The sequence below is a fragment of the Oculina patagonica genome, chromosome 1, assembly GCF_052425735.1.
Source record: "Oculina patagonica isolate OP01 chromosome 1, crgOcupat, whole genome shotgun sequence".
NCBI lineage: Eukaryota > Metazoa > Cnidaria > Anthozoa > Scleractinia > Oculinidae > Oculina > Oculina patagonica.
The window spans coordinates 40,013,235-40,032,624 of record NC_135758.1 but is presented as its reverse complement, the minus strand read 5'-3'; the positions used below and the strand labels follow the sequence as shown (position 1 = coordinate 40,032,624).

Below are 19,390 nucleotides of genomic sequence, written 5' to 3'. Positions count from 1 at the left end.
GTGCTAAAGCACGTTTTCGGGGGATCTAGCTTCTTCTTTAAACGGCTTCAGCAATGAATCAGTAGCTTCGTTTTAACTTGTCTTTATTGTGATTACTATAGTGTTCTTTCACAATGTTTCACAATTCTCTCTGTTCTGAGCGATAATTCTTGCACGCGCGTATTTACGGGGACCAGCTTAGCTGTCAATCACTCATCCAAAATGTCAAAATTACTGATTAAATCCTATGTCATGACATGCGCAAAGCACGCCACGAGAAGGTGTCAGGACGGGAAGGTCTTCTTTCCAAAACATGAAAAGGTGCGAATTTTGATTCGGTTTTCTGAAATTTCACTAACGTGCACACCATCACTGGTCCAAATAAAACCACGCGAGCAAGGTAAAACTTACAAAGAATGATTTCACAGAATGTCGTTAACTTAAGTTACAAGGTTGTACGAAAAATCCAAACTTAAACATGTTACTAATGTAAACAATCCAACAACAACTCTAAGGTAGATTTCGGAGAAGAAGGGGCGTTCTTCGAATTAGCATAGTTACGCCCAAATACATATTTTAATACTAAGTTGTTTACGAGTTTAGGTCCAGTTTAAGGTGTTACCAAAAGTTCCTGGTGTACAAATAAATTACAAGTTGTATTGTACTATTATACAATATTCAAGATAAAAGAACCATCACTTCTGTAAATAACAATGTACAATCTTTTGAATTCAAAGATAATAAAAAGATAGGTTATTAAGTTTGTTATGGTTTGTAATGGTTTCGCTTCGGAAAAGACATACTTTGAAATAAGAGAACAGGTCCAACAGTCGAAATATCTTAAGAAACCTTTTTATACGATACTAGAGATTATTGTATTGAATAAACAACCTGTGAAAAGTAAACTAACGTGTTATCGATAAGTTCGAGAAAGAATATAATTGGTCAATTCGTAGAACAAGTTAATTGCTTTTCCAATGCGAAACCAAACGCGTCCTGATCAAAGTAAAATTCTAAAGATACCGACAACGTTACAACTCTATTTTTAAAACTGAATTTACATAAATATTTATTGATCACGTTCCACATTATTTTCGCGCGTTTTGTACTTGTATACCAAAGTTCCGATTTTTGTTCTTTAACAGTAGAAGTCTTGATCGAACAGAAAGCAAGATATCACCATTTTTAATATGTTTTGTTGTATGAAAAATATCAAACAGCTCCTGTTTTAATAAAGTGTAAAGTGTTACAATATTCTTCCTTTAACTTTTTTTTTCTTTTACGTTGCCCTTTAATGCTATGCATGTCACTTCCGTTGCACGAATTTTTTTTAGGCATAACCGCTTGTAGGAATTTTATTTTAGACAAGTTTCCCTTGCAGGATTTTTTTTTTGGTAAAAGCCACCCCCCTCCGGTTATATCTAATGGTCCGTCTCTAATAACGCTACCTCTAGAACCATAGCTAAATGATCTATCTCATGTTTCAAAAAAGAAAAGAAATTTCAAATTGAAAGTTAAATCAATTAATAGTTGCATAATTAATAGTTCAATTGTTACCGTAAACGTTTGCATTGTAATTTGAGAAACATTCATTGGTGTCTTAATGAACTTTGAAATAAAGTCTTTACAAAACCTAAATAAAATGTTTATTGTATAAAGACTGAAACTGAGGACGGAGACTATTTTAGTCCTGAAATAAGCTATCATGCTACATGTGAACAATCTCAGTTCGAAACTGAACGTGACTGTCCAACCAAAGCCCCCTATTGTTAACCAACAATGTATCGTCTACCAATTCCAATGTAACCTGTGTGATGCAGGATATGTGGGGTATACACGTGGCCACTTACACGAGCGCGTAGAAGGGCACACCAGAAAGGCATCATCAATTTACAAACATTACAACCTGCAACACAATTGCGAAATACCTGAACGCTTCATCGAACAATTTCGCGTCATCACAAAATGTAGCGGCAAATGTGATTGCCTCGTGAAAGAAATGTTGTACATTCGCATGCGTAAGCCAACACTTAACGTGCAAACGGATTCCATCCGCGCTAAGGTGTTCGTTTAGGATGTTCATTGTTTTATGCTTATTTTGTAGCGTTCCTTATTTGCATACTGTACAAGTCTCTTGATAATGGAGTCAAGATGACTCCGAAACGTCGAGCAGTATTAAGAGTGTGCCCGTGAGAGAACAGGGCAGAACCATGCAACAGGTGATACAGCTCATATCACCTTTCTCGCCCAAACTTAGCATAAATGTTGGGTATGGTGAGCTAATTACTGTGGCAAAACATCAACTCAAAATATTTTATTCCCTTCAAGTTATGTTACCTTTTGCAAAAATGGCCATTTTTCACTAATTTATGCATATTTAATTAGCTGACTTTGATTGACCAGTTCCACAAGAAAAAACGACTTCTGAAAATAAAATTCACTGCACTATATTCTGTGGTTATTAGGCTTTAAGTACAATAATTCACTTTAACCGTCAAATTTGATTTCTTCTTCTCAAACGGTCTTTTGGAAGGTACACATTTCGTACTGTTGGAAATAGCCTTTAACTAGTGCCCAATATTTCCCATGAGCAACAACTTATATACATTATTCTTACATGGGTAATGAAATCCATCATTAAACTTCACAAAAATGCCACAAAATGTCTGGGGACTTCAATATTTTATTAGTATTGAGGAACTAAACACACGTGTCTTAACGATTTCTTGCTATTTCATCAAAATTCACCGAAACACAGAAGCCATTTATTTGCCTCAATTTGGCATAAAATCGGTACGAAATAACTAATCAAGCATAAAGCTATAGATAAAAATCAAAATATTGGCGAAGAAAAGGCAGTTAGGACATTTTTCGGAGCGTTTTCAGAGCCATATAATTCGGCAATGTTGTGATATAGCAAATGTAAAAATAGCAGCGAAAGATTTTCTTCACAAGCTCGCTCAATTCAACATTTAGGCACATCAAAGTAAAGAAACAAGAAAGTAATACTACATACATGCCACCTATCGACACACAGATGCTTTCTTTTGAAGAATTTGTTCTTCCTCGCTGCACTTCGATCCTTCGATCGATCTCAATTGACATGTACTGTTGCTTTGAGGCGCGCTGAACTTAGTCAATCCATCGTGGTTCATCCTTCGTGAAAGGTGTAAACAGGTTGTCAATAAAGTCATTCAAAGAGCTGTTCAAAGTTCACGGAAGGACACTTGTCTCAGCCAGTTTGCATGAAATAAATTTAACTGGAAAATAAACAGCCGCCATGTTGAATTTCTACCTTTGAGCCTGCCGTTTCAGTCAGCGGTACGGCTGTTCACTGGGCATCACGCGTCCATCACGCGTGACCACACGCGCGATCATTTGCTTTTCCTCCGCGAGTGTTCGTTGGATGCGTTTGTGATGAAAATGAGAATATTTTCAAATTGTCGTAGGGAAAACAATTTCCTCCGCTACAGCTTGACGTGTTTACCGCAATGTGATGCTGAACGAACTCTAGGGTGCTTACCATTTGTTGGAGAGAACCGGTTGGAATGACCACTGAAAAATGGAAAGGCTTCTTTCCAAAATTAGCAAACTAACCGAAATAGATGTCGCTTACCATTTGTAGCTCAGTTTCCTGTTATTTCTTTCCGTTGGTGGGAGACCTGAAGGATGGGAGACTAGAACTGGGAAACCTTACAAATGGTAAGAAAATTTCTGACGTTCCGTCAATCTCCGAAGAGATTTTCCAGAAAAAATACTGTTCCATTTGACTTTCACTAAAACAGAGTTCTTGATTTTTCTGTTCAACGGTCGGCATGCACGGCAACCAAATCAAAATAATTGTTTATGTTCCAAAATGACGCTAAATGGCGGTATAAAACTGCTCCGACGTCTCGGCAATACTGCCTTTTTGGGGGTGACACCCTGAAGAAGGCAGTATTGCCCAACGTCGGAGCAGTTTTATACCGCCATTTAGCGTCATTTTGGAACATAAACAATTATTTTTAGCATAAAAGACGCTACACAGTTAAATAAATCAAAATGTCAACGTCTCCCAGTTTCTTTCCAGACATTTGTATTTTTTTTATTGCTTGTTCAAATTCCCCTCCCATGGCGGAAATAGTGATTAATACCGCGCATAACGATTACATTTTTTGACCAAATTCCCCTACCCCCGGGGCATAAATGGGAAAAAATGAATAACTCAGCAAAATTGGAGAATAACGTTTACCACGGGATAAATCACTATACGGTGGATAGCGAGGTAGGTTTTGTAATCGTTTCTTGCGCAAGTGCTTTAGCTGGGGGAGCGTCTGTGCTGAACTGAACAAAGTATTCACGTACGAACTGCCTTTAGCGACGCAGTCTATATGGCGCAGCAAATATATACATATATCTATAAAGGTGTGAATGTAGAGAGAGAAAGAATAAAACGGGTTTCCCTCGCGTTGACCTCGAAGATAAGTTTTGCCGTTTTGCGTAGTCCTAGTCTTGCAATAAATTTGTTTAGTTTTAATGCGGGGTTTAAGCTCTCTACAAAAGTCTGCATTCGCGTCTTTGTAACTCACATAGCCACTTAAACTGAGTCGGTGATGAAGAAAATTATCATTTGAAGCCGCAATTCGTCACTTGCAATGTCGGCATTCAGGAGGAAAAATTTGTCCCCATAAAAAGCCCTTTTCTAAAACAAATTAATAAAACTGCAGTAATGACGTTTATCGGTAAATGGACAGATGGAGAACTTTGTGGGATCCCGAAAAAGAGAGTGGGTACAAATTCAGTGTCCTAGCTGCCAAAGTGTAATATAATATAGACGATTTGAACAGAAGGAATAGATGTACACAGGCCAGGCTGACAACCTGACCGCCATTTCTTCGAATGTCCATATTCATCCCCTCTTCCACCTCCCAAAAAAGACAGAAACAACAAAAAAACAATAAACATACTAGTTTTAACCTGATATAAGATGGAAAAACTTGCTCTGATTATTTAATGGTTTCCGACATTTCAGAGCTCAATTTCAGAGCATCAAAACCGATTGCATCGCATACATTACACTGCATCCAGTGTATTTCTCTTTAACTATTTATCAAAAAAATTCAATGGAGAAGTTCAAAAAAAATTCTCACTTTTACAAGAAACGCACACTGCTTATAAGGCTAAGATCAAGCCCCGGTTGTTCAGAGGGTAGATAACATCATCCGCTACTTATTCCGACGAAAACAAACATTTGCGGAGGAAAAGCAAATGAACACGCGTGTGTATAGCTGTGTATAGCTGTGTTGGGCTATGTATAGGCGTGTATAGCTGTGTAGGGCTAGGCTATGTATCCCCTCTATGAACATCCCTATATAGGATTTAGTCAAACAACTATATGATGACTACACTACGTACTTGCCCAAGTGTACGGCTTTACCGCTGACTGAAACGGCAGGCTCAAAGGTACAAATACAACATGGCGGCTGTTTATTTTCCAGTTAAATTTATTTAATTCAAACTGGCTGAGACAAGTGTCCTTACGTGAACTTTAAACAGCTCTTTGAATGACTTTATTGACAACCTGTTTACACCTTTCACGAAGAATGAACCACGATGTATTGGCTAAGTTCATCGCGCCTCAAAGCAACAGTACATGTCAATTGAGATCGATCGAAGGATCGAAGTGCAGCGAGGAAGAACAAATTATTCAAAAGAAGCATCTGTGTGTCGATAAGTGACATGTATGTAGTATTACTTTCTTGTTTCTTAACTTTGATGTGCCTAAACGTTGAATTGAGCGAGCTTTTGAAGAAAATTTTTCGCTGCTATTTTTACATTTACTATCACAACATTGCCGAATTATATGGCTCTGAAAACGCTCCGAAAAATGCCCTAACTGCCTTTTCTTCGCCAATATTTTGATTTTTATCTATAAATTTATGCTTGATTAGTTTTTTCGTACCAATTTTGTGCCAAATTGAGGCAAATAAATGGCTTCTGTGTTTCGGTGAATTTTGATGAAATAGCAAGAAATCGTTAAGTCACGTGTGTTTAGTTCCTCAATACTAATAGAATATTGAAGTCCCCAGACATTTTGTGGCATTTTTGTGAAGTTTAATGATGGATTTCATTACCCATGTAAGAATAATGTATATAAGTTGTTGCTCATGGGAGATAATGGGCACTAGTTAAAGGCTATTTCCAACAGTACGAAATGTGTACCTTCCAAAAGACCGTTTGAGGAGAAGAAATCAAATCAGACGGTTGAAGTGAATTATTGTACTTAAAGCCTAATAACCACAGAATATAATGCAGTGAAATTTATTTTCAGAAGTCTTTTTTTTCTTGTGGAACTGGTCAATCAAAGTCAGCTAATTAAATATGCATAAATTAGTGAAAAATGGCCATTTTTGCAAAAGGTGCCATAACTTGAAGGAAATAAAATATTTTGAGTTGATGTTTTGTCACAGTGAATAGCTCACCATACCCAACATTTATGCTAAGTTTGGGCGAAATCGGTGATATGAGCTGTATCACCTGTTGCCTGGTCCTCTTATGGATACACTCTTAAATCTTTCTTGGTTCTTCTTATGTATTTGCTGTAGCAAATCCCTGCTGATCAAACGCTACATGTGTGGACGGGCAAATCAAACTCTCAGGTGATTATGAACTGAAATTTGTATAGAAAAATCGAGGAGAGGAAGCATATTGCAGAAAGCAGAGTAGCGGGAAATGCATGAGATGCGTTTCTTAATCTCGTGAGGAGCCAAAGTATCGATTCCAAAGACAACGTCTGTTTAGAAATTTTGCTGCTTTCAGTACTTGCTTTGATGAAGAGTGGGACCACAAAAAAAAAAACGGGAAAAAGCTTCGCAGAATAGAATATTTGGAGGGAGGTTTTAAGGCCCGGTAATACGGGCAACATTTTTGTTCAACTTGTCTCGCAACATTGTTGCATTGCAAGTTGAACGAGTTGTTGCCCGTACTACCACCGCGCGCTCAACTTGTCTCGCAACAAATTTCGGTGTTGCAAATTTCAACATGTTGAACAAAGTAGAACCGAGATCTACTTTTTGCAACATTTTTTTTCAACTTGCAACACCGAAATTTGTTGCGAGACAAGTTGAGCGCAGGGTAGGAATACGGGCAGCAACTCGTTCAACTTGCAATGCAACAATGTTGCGAGATAGGTTGAACAAAAATGTTGCCCGTATTACCGGGCCTTTAGAGGCGTCTTTGTCGTTGTTTCTTTTCCTAATATGTTTCTTATGTCGCCAACGTATATCATTTTGTACAAACTACAGGTTGTGTAGCAGATTACACTGGTACATATGCAATAAAAACAATCAGTAACTTTGATTGGGCTTTTTGGACCTGTGATATTTACAGTGTTGTGAATGATAGAACAGGTATCACAACTCGCGCGCGAGCATGACGTCTCGAAATATTGCCCTAGTAACCTATAAAAACAATAGCGTGACGAGCAAGGATGAATTTCTTTAAGCTTTTCAGTTTTGAAGGAAAAATGTCCAAGAATCAAGAATTTACGTATGTGGAGTACAAACGATTTGACCTTGACAAGATGGACAACATAATGCACTGAGGCTGAATAAAGCTTTACCATGGGAGCCAAAGGGTTTTTTCGCTGCTCGCAGATATCGGCTTTGCCGCATGCAAAAAGGAAAACCCTCTAGCAGCCAGGAAAATATAGCTTAGAGCAAGGGAAATTCAGTCATTTTCTGAAGCACTTGAATATTCAGTCCGACACGTAAACGGTTTACTTGCCACCGGTTACGACACCTGCATGATCATTCTTGTCACCAGAGCTACTCGTTTTTAAATTTTTAAAACGATAATAGCTCTGGCGACAAGAACTTATACGGTAAGATTCGTTGAGAACTCTTGTGCGCATGATCGTTTGTGAATGCAAATGTACATCCAATAATAATCCCAGTTCGCCGCGCCCTAAGATCCTTACTAACACCCCTGGGCGATTACACAAAAATGTAAAAATGGAAACATAAATGCTGAATCTAACAATAAAAAGTGTCGTTTTACTGGGCTGTACGTCTAAAGAGCAGTGGGGTCAGGCAGCTCTTGTAAGCTGGTAACTGAATTCCACTCGTCCTCTAGGGTAGCAGTTGCTATTGTTTTTTTTTTTGGGACTTTAGGCATTGTTCCTGTTGTTTGTTCTATTGGTCTATTGGTAGCAAGCCATTCAAGTCGGACCTTGTGAGAGCTGCCACCAACCTTTAAGCGAGAAGTTGAGATTACTGTTAAAATACCTCCCTGAGACCAACAAGAAGCAATGAATGAATTCGTAATCGTAAAAATTGGCCTTTATTGGATAATTTACTCTTCCTAAAATGCACATATTATTGAATAATTATGAAATTCATTCAACAATTAATAAAAAAATCACTTTATGAAGCCTCTTGGGGGAAATTATTTTTAAAAGCAAAAGCGAGATGTCGATTAAAATTTCATGGCTCAGCTGATACATTGAGTGCTTATGTCACCGTGCGCTTTTGCTGATCGCAAGTATGAATATTTGTTGTACGTGTAAATAAGGCTGCAACCAAATGGTTTTTAGTTGTATATTTTATTCGATATAAGGCGCAAATGTTTGAATAAATATTTAACTAATTAAAGAAATCACTGGTAATAAAGTTACGAAGAACTTACGTCTGTGGCAGGTTTTTTCGTTGTAGACATACAGTTACCTTAAAATCATTCAGCTGTCAATCAAATGCCAATGTCAATCAAAAAAATGAGATCAGACGTTCTGAAATACAACGAGCAGTCTCTAAGATCTCATGCCGTTAGGTATAAGTATAATACCCTACTGTGGTTTTTCTTTCTTCGGCTTTGGCTTAAAACACAAGCGATAAAAACAACTTATCACTAAATAAACTGCTATAAAAACGCCTATACACAGCAAAATGAACACAGATAACACATCCAAAATATAAAGCTGGTAAAATGGTAGATCCAGGCCTCGCGGTCTGAGGTTCGCTAAGCCACCTTGAGCCTGCGTGTACTCCACCCAGTCAGCGGCCTCTTGTATTGGAGTGCGAGGACGCAGTTTTATGGACTTGGAAATTCGAGCTGCGGACTCGCGGTAACTGAAATGAGAAGAAAAGCGGATTAATTTCTCCTTTCTTTTAAACAATGATGCTGGCTCAAAAGTTCATTTTTGAATGTGTTTGCACTATTCTTCCTCAATGCTACTTTTGCAACGAAAATGATAACCTGTATTATCTAAGTAAGGTGTCCCAACTTACAGTATAAGGTGCAAAAAAAAAAAAATAAATAAAGTGGACTTTGTTATGTTTTAGTGCTGAGTCGTAACAGATTTTTACAAAAACCATAACTATAAAAGTAACGTTTCCTTGTTTTCTTTTTCATAAAATTGTCATAATGTACCATGTACAAAGGCTGCGTGTGGGCTCTCTTAATAGAGAGAAGTGGCTTATGTAAAATTAAAGTAAACTTCCGGATGTGTTTTATAGGGGGAGGAGGATTAAAAGGGAGCGGGCGGGGGCGCTTAATTATATTCTACGGGGACAGACCATGAACTCAATTGTCACTCCTGTAATATCCAATTGCTGTAACCATTCATCAGTACGATGCCTAAAATGCGTGCAATTCCACAATTGGTTTCGGCTCCATTAAATCCTATACCTATTGCAGGACGTTTTAACATATTTTAGGAGGAGCCACCCACGATGTGAGCACAATTACAAACAAAACCTTTTTTAATAAGGAAAATAACGTAAAAGAAATGTAAACCGTTAAAGTAAAGAACTTAGCGTACACGTCAAATAAATTAAGCAGACAAACCTTGCATTGTTTAAAACAGTGTTTATAGCGTCCACGAGGGTCTCTTGAGTAATTGATTCCGTATACAAAATCTCCGCCATCCCAAAGTGTTTTGCAGCAATGGAGTTGTCAAACTGATCGCCAAAGAAAGGCACACAAATCATAGGGACTCCGTGGTAAGCTGCCTGTAACAGTCCATTCATTCCAGCGTGTCCAATAAAAAGACGAGTTTTCAGATGACCGAGAATGTCGTTCTGTGGGAGCCATGAAGTAACTTTTATGTTCTTGCCAAGAGTTAAGCTTTTCTCGTCTGTTGTATGCAAAAATTAATATTTTAGGAATTTTAAAATGTACAAACATAGCATGGATCTGTAAGGTTTGGGACAGGCATTGGTGAAGTACGCATAGTCACTATATAATGTTGCGTATGTATGTCGCAATTTCCCACCACGCCTTAATAATACAACAATCTTCCAGTTTTGTTATTGTTAACAATATTGTAGTTTAGGTTAAACAATATTTTCTAAAAACTTAAAATGTTCAAAGAATCAGATAAATTTTTACAAAACCGGATAACGCTGTAATTTATAATCACGTTGACGAAACAAGGAAGATAGAGATAAAATAAAAGTAAAGTTAAAGAAAGAAAAAATAAATATTATCTACGAGAAAATAATATTTTGTCATGTAAAAACAAAACACAACTATATAAAAAAGTGGAGGTTATATGACCGGAGAAACAATAAGGGGAAACTAAACTCGAATACTAAGATTACTCTCCATGCAATTATAAGTTTAAAATGGGAAAATCTTGTATATAAAATCTATAAAACCAGCTAAAAAGGGAAAAATTTACCTAATTTCCAAATAACTCTCTGCGGTAAGCTTGAAAACGCATCCGCCATTGCTGCAATTGTCCGATCGTCTATCTCATCAAGAATTGAACCAAAAGCCACAAGTATAACTCCCTCGTCTCCAGCCCCCTGAACAAACTGCACAAGTTCATCTGGAAGTGGTTTAGCTGGACTTGATAGCAGTGGACCGACCGGTTTTGTATCTAGCAAAGATAAAAAGTATACATTACGTCGTTGATGTGTAAGGTGAAAAAATGAAATACTTTAGAGACAATGAGACTGGTGTCAACGATGCACGACAAGTTTTTTATCGCTCATAGAAAATGAAGGTGAATAGTCTCCTAGGAAAGCTATCTGAAACATGCGATTTAATTTTATTTTTAAAACACCCCTCCCCCCTCCCCCGCTCAAACCCTGGGGAGGGACTCTCGTATCAAAAGGACTGGGATGGTCGTCGAAAAGCTTTATTTTAACTTCCAAAAAGCTGAAACCTTTACCAAGATCCTTACGGCTTAAAATATTGGCACTCTTTCTTCTGAAGACCCAATGTGAGACCAGAATCCTAAATTCACACTCCTAAGCGAGACAAAGAGCATCCTCGTCCCTTTTATGTCAAATGGGGGTAGCCCCGGGTCTCAAACGCGGTTAAAATGAATACCAACCCCGCCCATAGTAGAGAATTTATGGCAACTGCATTTATTTTAGTGTAAACAAAATAATTTCAAATAACCCTTACTTGGTAAAAGTGGCCGCGGATAATCGATGGGATTCGATTGATAAAGAACGATATCAACCTTTTGGAACGTCTGGTGCAAAGATTTTTCAGGTGTTATGTTGTGTTTCTTCTTCAATCCTGCGTAGACGTTTCGAAGCATGCTGGGGAAAATCATACTATTAACCAACCATGTAAAGCTATTCTGTGCTCTTTGCACAAAACTCATGTCATCGGTCATCCTCGAAAAAACCTGAGGTATATAGGAGGGAAGTTCAGCAAAGTTGTATGGAAGACCCGTTGTAGCAGTACTCAGTGGGCTCATCAAAACCGTTACGTGGGGTAGAGAGAATTTATCTGCGATCAGAAACGAGCACAGGTACATGGCATCCCCAATGATAAGGTCAGCGGTCTTGGCTTCTTCCATGTTCTCGTGGTGACTGAGTAATGCATCACAATAAACCCGCCAGACTACCATTAAACCATCAATCGTTTTGATATCAACTTTATTCGCTTCGTCCGGGCACTTGAACGTTCGAACATGTGGGTCCTTCAGGGCGTAGGTTTCACTATCACCAACGAAAAATACCACCTGATAAGGAAAAGTACTAAAGAATTAAAGCAATGAAAATATGGTGTTTCTGAGCGTTGTAGCTCGCCGCTTTCAGAGGAAATATTTTGTTAGGTTCTCAGAACCCTTTTACACCTGCGAGTTGTTCCTAAAGAGGGGTCCCACTTGCATTCATTGTTGAGGAACCTTGGGAGGTGTTACTCTCATAATCAAAATCTGCGGATGTGTGGGCAGTGTGGCTGAGCTGTTTCATAATCAGGTTTCATCCAGTATAACAGGGTTTTGTTTTCATGCCCCTGCGTTTGTAAAGCTTAAGTTCGATTTCCTCCGCTCTCTTGACTCTTGCCCCCTTCTTGAAGCTCGATTATTTTTAAATAATCTCCCCCCTTTACCGCTTAAGCATCCAGGTTAAGAACACACAACACGAAGATAAGGGCAATCGATCCAAGCAATAACTCCAAGGCCACCCAGGAACGCCCTTGATGAAAACCCAGCAACTAGCCAACGTTAAAATGTTAAATATTTGTTTGGTAAAATGCACTTGTTTTATTAAGAGTTTTTTTTCGTCGTAAATGAAAATACCTAAGTAGGACGAAGAAGATAATGGACCCTCGGTCCGTTTAACCACATGTAAAAGATCTGCGCGTGACAACTGTTTTTATGTTTGTATGGGATTATCTGAATTAACTCATCTGATATATCTGTCCTGAATTTTTTTGATAGAAACGTTTTGATTACCATATGGTGGAGGGATGATGAAACATGATGAAATAGTGACGGAAAAGCTCATCGCGCATTTTAAAATCCTTCGAGACAACGTTTTAATAGTGTGTTTTAAATTGCAAAAATCGCGTGCTACTTTGTTTACACAGGTTCAGGTCGATCGATGATTCAACTTGCAGATAAAATGCTTGCAGAAATGCATGACCTTTCAGCAGAGTAGGTGTAGCAAGTGACCCCGATATCATGACTCATTTAAAACTTCATTCTGTTAGCCACAATTCAAACTCGGTCATTATAATGGACGGATATCTGAATGTATATCTAACTGAATTCATTTTCACTTTCACGCAATGAATATTTCGTGCTTAGCAGTATATAAGATACCAACATATTTGATTTACCTCGTGCCCTCTGGTTTTCAACTCTCTCCCCAGCCTTTCAAGAACCAGGTAGTGACTCCTCCCCTTCATCGTAATCATCGCGAATTTTGCCGCAAGGCAACTCGACAGAATTGCAAACAGTAACACTAAACTGTATGTAAAGGACTGACGAAGCAACGCCATGATGATGCCGTTATAGAAAATCTGTTTTCTATACTATATTGGCCAGTAGTAGTGCTAAACCTTCCGTAGCTCTACTGTGTGCGAAGACCTCCCGTAACTGTACTTTTTTTCTTTAAAGCAACGTTTTGCTCTACTGCGGCTCTAACTGGGCAATGATTATTCTTGACACAGCCCCGAAGATCAGTTAGGTGAGATGTTATTTACATGTGTAAAGATTAACATTTGATACCTACTGACGCGTAACACTGTATGAGCTTGTTCAAACAGATCTAGAGTTGTACGTGATGTAACGCTTCTGCTGAATTGCTACAGGCTATTCTGGTCGTCCCCATGGTAACTGAAAGGGTATTGGGGAAGAGGATTTTAGAGGGTAGTTATCGGTGGCGGATCCCTGCACTAAGCGGGAGGGGGGAGGGGGGGGGGTTGAAAACCAAAAACATGTTAAGAGGGGGAGGGGATTAGAAATTAGAAACCCCCCCCCCCACGGCCCTTCCATAAGATACGCCACGGAATATATTTTAAACAAAGTACTTTTTTCGCTCAACAGTGACGTCTTTTAATTTAAAAAAACAGTTTGGATGCAGGGGACCACGCAACGGAGAAAAAACTGCTTGGCTTCTCTGGAACCGGGAACCGATTCTTGACATATACATCGACACCATTGAACGGGATATCATGACAGCTAAACCAACACGCATCCGTGACAATCTAACTCGCAGAGAAATACAAGCCCTCAAAAAACTAAGAAAACGAACGGATATTGTAATCAAACCTGCTGATAAAGGATCTGGCACTGTAGTTATGGACAGACAATTATATTTAAACGAATGTTACAGACAACTAAACAACCAACAGTTCTATAAGAGAGAAAAGAAAGATCCCACTGATCACATAACTGAAAGAGTTAAAAAATACCTCAAGGGGCTACTAAAAGATAACATCATAAACAAAGAAACTCACCGCTACTTAACACCTCAAGACCCTAAAGCTGGCCGTTTCTATATTTTGCCCAAAATTCACAAACCTGGAAACCCTGGTCGTCCCATCGTCTCAGCAAATGGACACCCTACTGAAAAACAGACGCTTCCTTGGTACAGACGCTTCCTTCCTACATAAAGAACACCACTGATCTCCTCAACAAACTCAATGATATTGACACTCTACCTTCCAGTACCATCCTTGTCACCCTCGACGTATCCTCTTTATACACGAACATCCCGACTAACGAAGGTATTAACGCATGTAGAAGAGTCTTAGATCAACGAACGGACAAATCTATTCCTACTGAAAAACTCTGTGATCTTATGCGTATCATTCTAACCATGAATAACTTTGTCTTCAACGGTGAACATTTCATTCAACAACATGGCATAGCAATGGGCACAAGAATGGCACCTGCCTTCGCCAATCTTTTTATGGGGGATTTTGAGAGGAAAGCCCTTGAAGGTTATACAGACAAACCCTTACTCTGGTTCCGATACATTGACAACATTTTGAAGTTTTGGACACATGGAAACGAAAAGCTCGATGATTTCATTGCCTACCTTAACAGCATCCATCCCACTATAAAATTCACAAGCGAACGTTCAACCACCTCTATTCCTTTCTTAGACGTAAATATCCAACTGGAGAATGGTAAAATAGAAACTGACCTTCATTGCAAGCCTACTGCTAAACACCAGTACTTGCTTTACTCCTCAAGTCACCCGTACCACACCAAAAAATCAATACCCTACAGCCTCGCTCTCCGCCTACGCCGTATTTGCTCCAAAGACGAATTCTTCGAGTGCCGATCTAAAGAGCTACAAACCTACCTCACAAAACGAGGATATAAAAACCGGTTCGTAAAAAGCCAAATATCAAGAGCTAAACTAATTCCCAGAGAGGACACTTTAAAAGAACACCTTCATGAAATCAAGGAACCTAGCCGAGTGCCATTTATCCTCACTTATAACCCAGCCTTACCTAACATCAACAAAATCTTGCGAAAGAAACAGACCATCTCCATTCCACAGAACGCTTACACGAAATCTACAAAGAACCACCTGTTGTAGCTTACCGGCGATCACCTAACCTTCGTGACCAATTAGTTCGCGCGAAACTCAAGCAGCCAGTAAACGCCCCACTCAACCAACCTAGTCAACCTCATGGCACCTTCCGCTGCAACTCGAAACACGGATGTCTCACCTGCCCCCACATTGAAAATGGCAGAAGAACATACACTTTCAACAACACGGGAGAAGTGCGAGAAATCAAGCATCGCATAACTTGTAAATCTTCAAACTTAACTTATATGATAGAATGTAACAAATGTAAGAAACAATACATAGGGGAAACTAAACGTAGTATCCGTGAAAGATTCGCTGAACATAGACAAGCCACGAACAATCCCAGACACGCTAACGCTTCAGCAGCAGTACCTACGCATTTTAATCTACCTGATCACTCTATCCAAGACATGACACTCATTCCTTTGGAACTCCAACCGACAAATAATGCATCCCGCAGAAAGGCTAGAGAGGCCTACCTGATACACAGAGGCCAAACGCTTGCGCCTAATGGTATTAACCGTAGAAATGAACATTGACAATTTCATTATTTTTGGTTTTTTCAATTTTATTATTATTATTATTATATATCTTGTCACCGTATATCTTTATATAGCCTGTATAAGTTAAACATTAACCCACACTGTATTATCCAAATTCAAATTTTAGAGCCGTTATTTTCCTTATATTATAGTACTGGCCCTGAAGAAGACTAGCTCTGCTAGTTGAAATATTGGCCAATGAATCTTGCCCTCCTGCCGTTGTACCAGCCTTGCAATCAATTTGGTCTTTTAATTTGTATCAAGCGATATTATTTTTATAACACCGTTCGACAAAATATGATAATAAAAAAACATCGATACATTGAGAAATAAATTTACAACCCTAAAAAACTCTAATTTTGGCACCACCACGCTTTGACCAAAGGTCAAGACAATGACTTTTCTTGACTGTCGCACTGCAACGAGGGGCAAGTGAAATTCTTCATTTATTACCAACCTGGGTATTGACAAATGCAACTACCGTCGTCGCCAACTTCAACACTGATGTTTCGAGCGTACTCTTTTTTTAACTTTTTACTTGGATAACTCCGTAAAAAGTGAACCCACCGCTCGCGGCTCTGTTCGAGATATTTAGAAGGGTGTTTTAAATATTTAAATAATAGTTTTTCATGCCCTTGTCTTTTTTTGTTTTCCCCTTTTTTCTCTACTCCAATTCGTGAAATACCTACGTTTTTATATACCTCCAGTCTAAAACCGGCACTCCTCTTGGGGTACAGAGGTCTTCCCCGCCCGGAAGGGGGAGGGATGGGGGCTCAACTTCAGAGTAATATGAGTTATATATCAAGTAGGCGGGAGTTTAGACAAAGTTTTTTTCCTGCTTGCTAATGAAACGAGAAGGAGTAGAACGCTCTACGACAATTTCGCAAGTTAAAGAATTACCTTTGCCTTGGGGGAATCTCCAGTATTTTTTAAAAGATTTTGCGAGTTCCTTCACTGAAAAGAACTGCATAACTGAGCCGGCGAACGGGCAACGGGTAATCCCGTGCGACGACAAAATTGGTCCATTTTGGTGGTTGGCGGATAGCCAATCACAACGCGTAATCTTTTCATCTTGCTTGCTCACGAAGCCAGCCATATAATAAAAACATGGACCGATCCAGGACGGCATTCAGTCAGTCAGTCAGTCAGTCAGTCAGTCAGTCAGTCAGTCAGTCAGTCAGTCAATAGACCGAGAAGAGACTAGCACTCATGTTATTCCAAAATAAGTTATTTATTAACCTTGACATAAGTAATACCTTACAAATCTTTTTAAGTTATCTATGGAAAAACTCGAATGGGGGAGATTGCTGCCGTCTTAACATTGCTTACAGTTGATTCAAAGCACACATATTTCTAAGGGTATCAATTTTGAAGCACCCATAAACTAAATCCTATATTCTTTACGTTTTGACGGCAAAATTCGTCCATTTTGGTGGTTGGGATAGCCAATAACAACGCGTAATCTTTTCACCTTGCTTGCTCACGAAGCCAGCCATATAACAAAAACATGGACCGATCCAGGACGGCATTCAGTCAGTCAGTCAGTCAGTCAGTCAGTCAGTCAGTCAGTCAGTCAGTCAGTCAGTCAGTCAGTCAGTCAGTCAGTCAGTCAGTCAGTCAGTCAGTCAATCAGTCAATAAATCGAGAAGAGACTAGCACTCATGTAGTTCCAAAATAAGTTATTTATTAACCTTGACATAAGTAATACCTTACAAATCTTTTAAAGTTATCTATGGAAAAACTCGAATGGGGGAGATTGCTGCCGTCTTACAGCAAGGCGCCCAAAAGTGTGACCACCTTTAATTAATTCACATTCTTTCGTGCAACCAACATCCAATCAGAAGCCAAGGACAGGTTCCAGTTGACTTCTGATTGGATTAAATCTGCACGGAAGAATGTGAATAAATTAAAAGTGGTCACACTTTTGGGCGCCTTGCTGTAACATTGCTTACAGTTGATTCAACGCACGCATATTTCTGTTTCTATTCTAGTGTGAAGCACCCATAAACTAAATCCTATACCTCACGCTTCTGAAAGTTAAGTACTTTTCCCCTCAATTGCTCTTTGTCCACAAGTTTCTGTTACAACAAATTACTGCTTTTTTCAAACGTTTACTTTCTGTTTTCTCTCATAACCAGTTGTTAGTTTAAAATACTTTGTAGAGATTCATTAAGCTTAGTCTATTCAAAGTGACGATTGATTTAATGGTAAAGATATACAGAAAAGATGTAGCAATTTATTGCCTTTCACTCTCAGAGCAAAAGCACAAGTCATTAACGTTAATATGCTGAAAACATTTTAGCCTTGGGGCGAATTCCTAGTGTGTGACCATTCAAGTAACTATAAAAGCTTTTGAGCAGTCTCTGATTCATGTGGTACTGTTTTGTTTGCTATACAATGTGGTCCTTACTTTTAAGCCCGTAGATAAAACAGACCGTTCAGACTGACCATTCAAATTGAAACATTAATTAAGCGCTCTCGGGAATAAACACTTTAAAAAGTACCTTACTATTGTAACCACAAAGAGGGACTGTTTCAGTTCAGTTGATGAACCTTTGGCGTAACAAAATCATAATGGCGGCTACTAGCCGCCATCTTGGATTTCAGCATAACGGAATATCTACTACTTCTAATAAGCATGCAGATCAATGGCAGAAGGACTAACGCACATAACTCCCCACGCAGTAAATGAACTATTACTACAACTTGATGAAGGAAGAAAAAAATTCAAAAAATTTAGCAGAGAATTGCTAAACGCTCCCTTGAATCTTAGTCACGTAAAGATGACATATATTCCTCAATCTCGCGTTCAGTAGTCCTCATCATCGCTCCAGGCTCTTTGTCCACTGTAGCCCTCCCATCCACCAGACTCACCAGACCCAGATCCCGACGAGCCAGATCCAGATCCCTCGCCTGTTTCCCAGCCTTCCCCGGAGCCGGAGCCTGAAATGTCTGTCAGGGGAGGGAGAAAGAAAAGAAATCTTAAAATAGTGATAAAACATGACCAAATCACTATCAAAACGAAACGACAACTCCATAACACAAGAGTAACAAATATGAAGTGCCAGATTTCCGGCTCGGTAACGTTTGGTCACTGTATAAGACATTTATTGTTATTATATAAGAGTAGAGAAAGTAAAAACCATTAACATAAAAAACAACACCATCACCAAAAAAACACAAACAAACAAAACGAAAAACCAGAGCAGTAGTTGCGAAAAGAACGCCAAAAGAAATCTTAAAATAGTGATAAAACAGGACCAAATCACTATCAAAACGAAACGACAACTCTATAACACAAGAGCAACAAATATGAAGTGCCAAATTTCCGGCTCGGTAACGTTTGGTCACTGTATAAGACATTTATTGTTATTATATAAGAGTAGAGAAAGTAAAACCATTAAAAAAATTAAACCAGTCAGGCATCACAGATAAATAAAAATAATCTTATGAGTCGGTGCGTATTAATTTTCTTGAGAAAACAGCAAAAAATCCTGCGATCCATATATGCTTCAATGTATGTATATGTCATGACATGCTAATTAAACAAAACAATAAAGCAGGATAGTTAAGCTTTAGCTGTGACCTACATTAATT

At 38.8% G+C, this 19,390-nt stretch overlaps 2 protein-coding genes across 3 annotated transcripts in view; one reads left to right on the top strand and one right to left on the bottom strand.

Moving 5' to 3' along the window:
- The window catches only part of LOC144630344 (properdin-like), a 49,298-nt gene that overhangs the window by 26,260 nt on the left and 3,648 nt on the right, over positions 1 to 19,390 (top strand). The gene's annotated exons all lie outside the window — the stretch shown is intronic.
- Positions 8,312 to 13,203, bottom strand: LOC144643778 (UDP-glucuronosyltransferase 2C1-like). Its single transcript, XM_078503158.1, has 5 exons — positions 13,042 to 13,203; positions 11,371 to 11,938; positions 10,633 to 10,837; positions 9,802 to 10,092; positions 8,312 to 9,083 (listed from the first exon to the last, which is right to left on the bottom strand). Exons 1-5 carry the CDS (start codon positions 13,201 to 13,203, stop codon positions 8,801 to 8,803), a joined length of 1,509 nt encoding a protein of 502 aa, XP_078359284.1. The 3' UTR covers positions 8,312 to 8,800.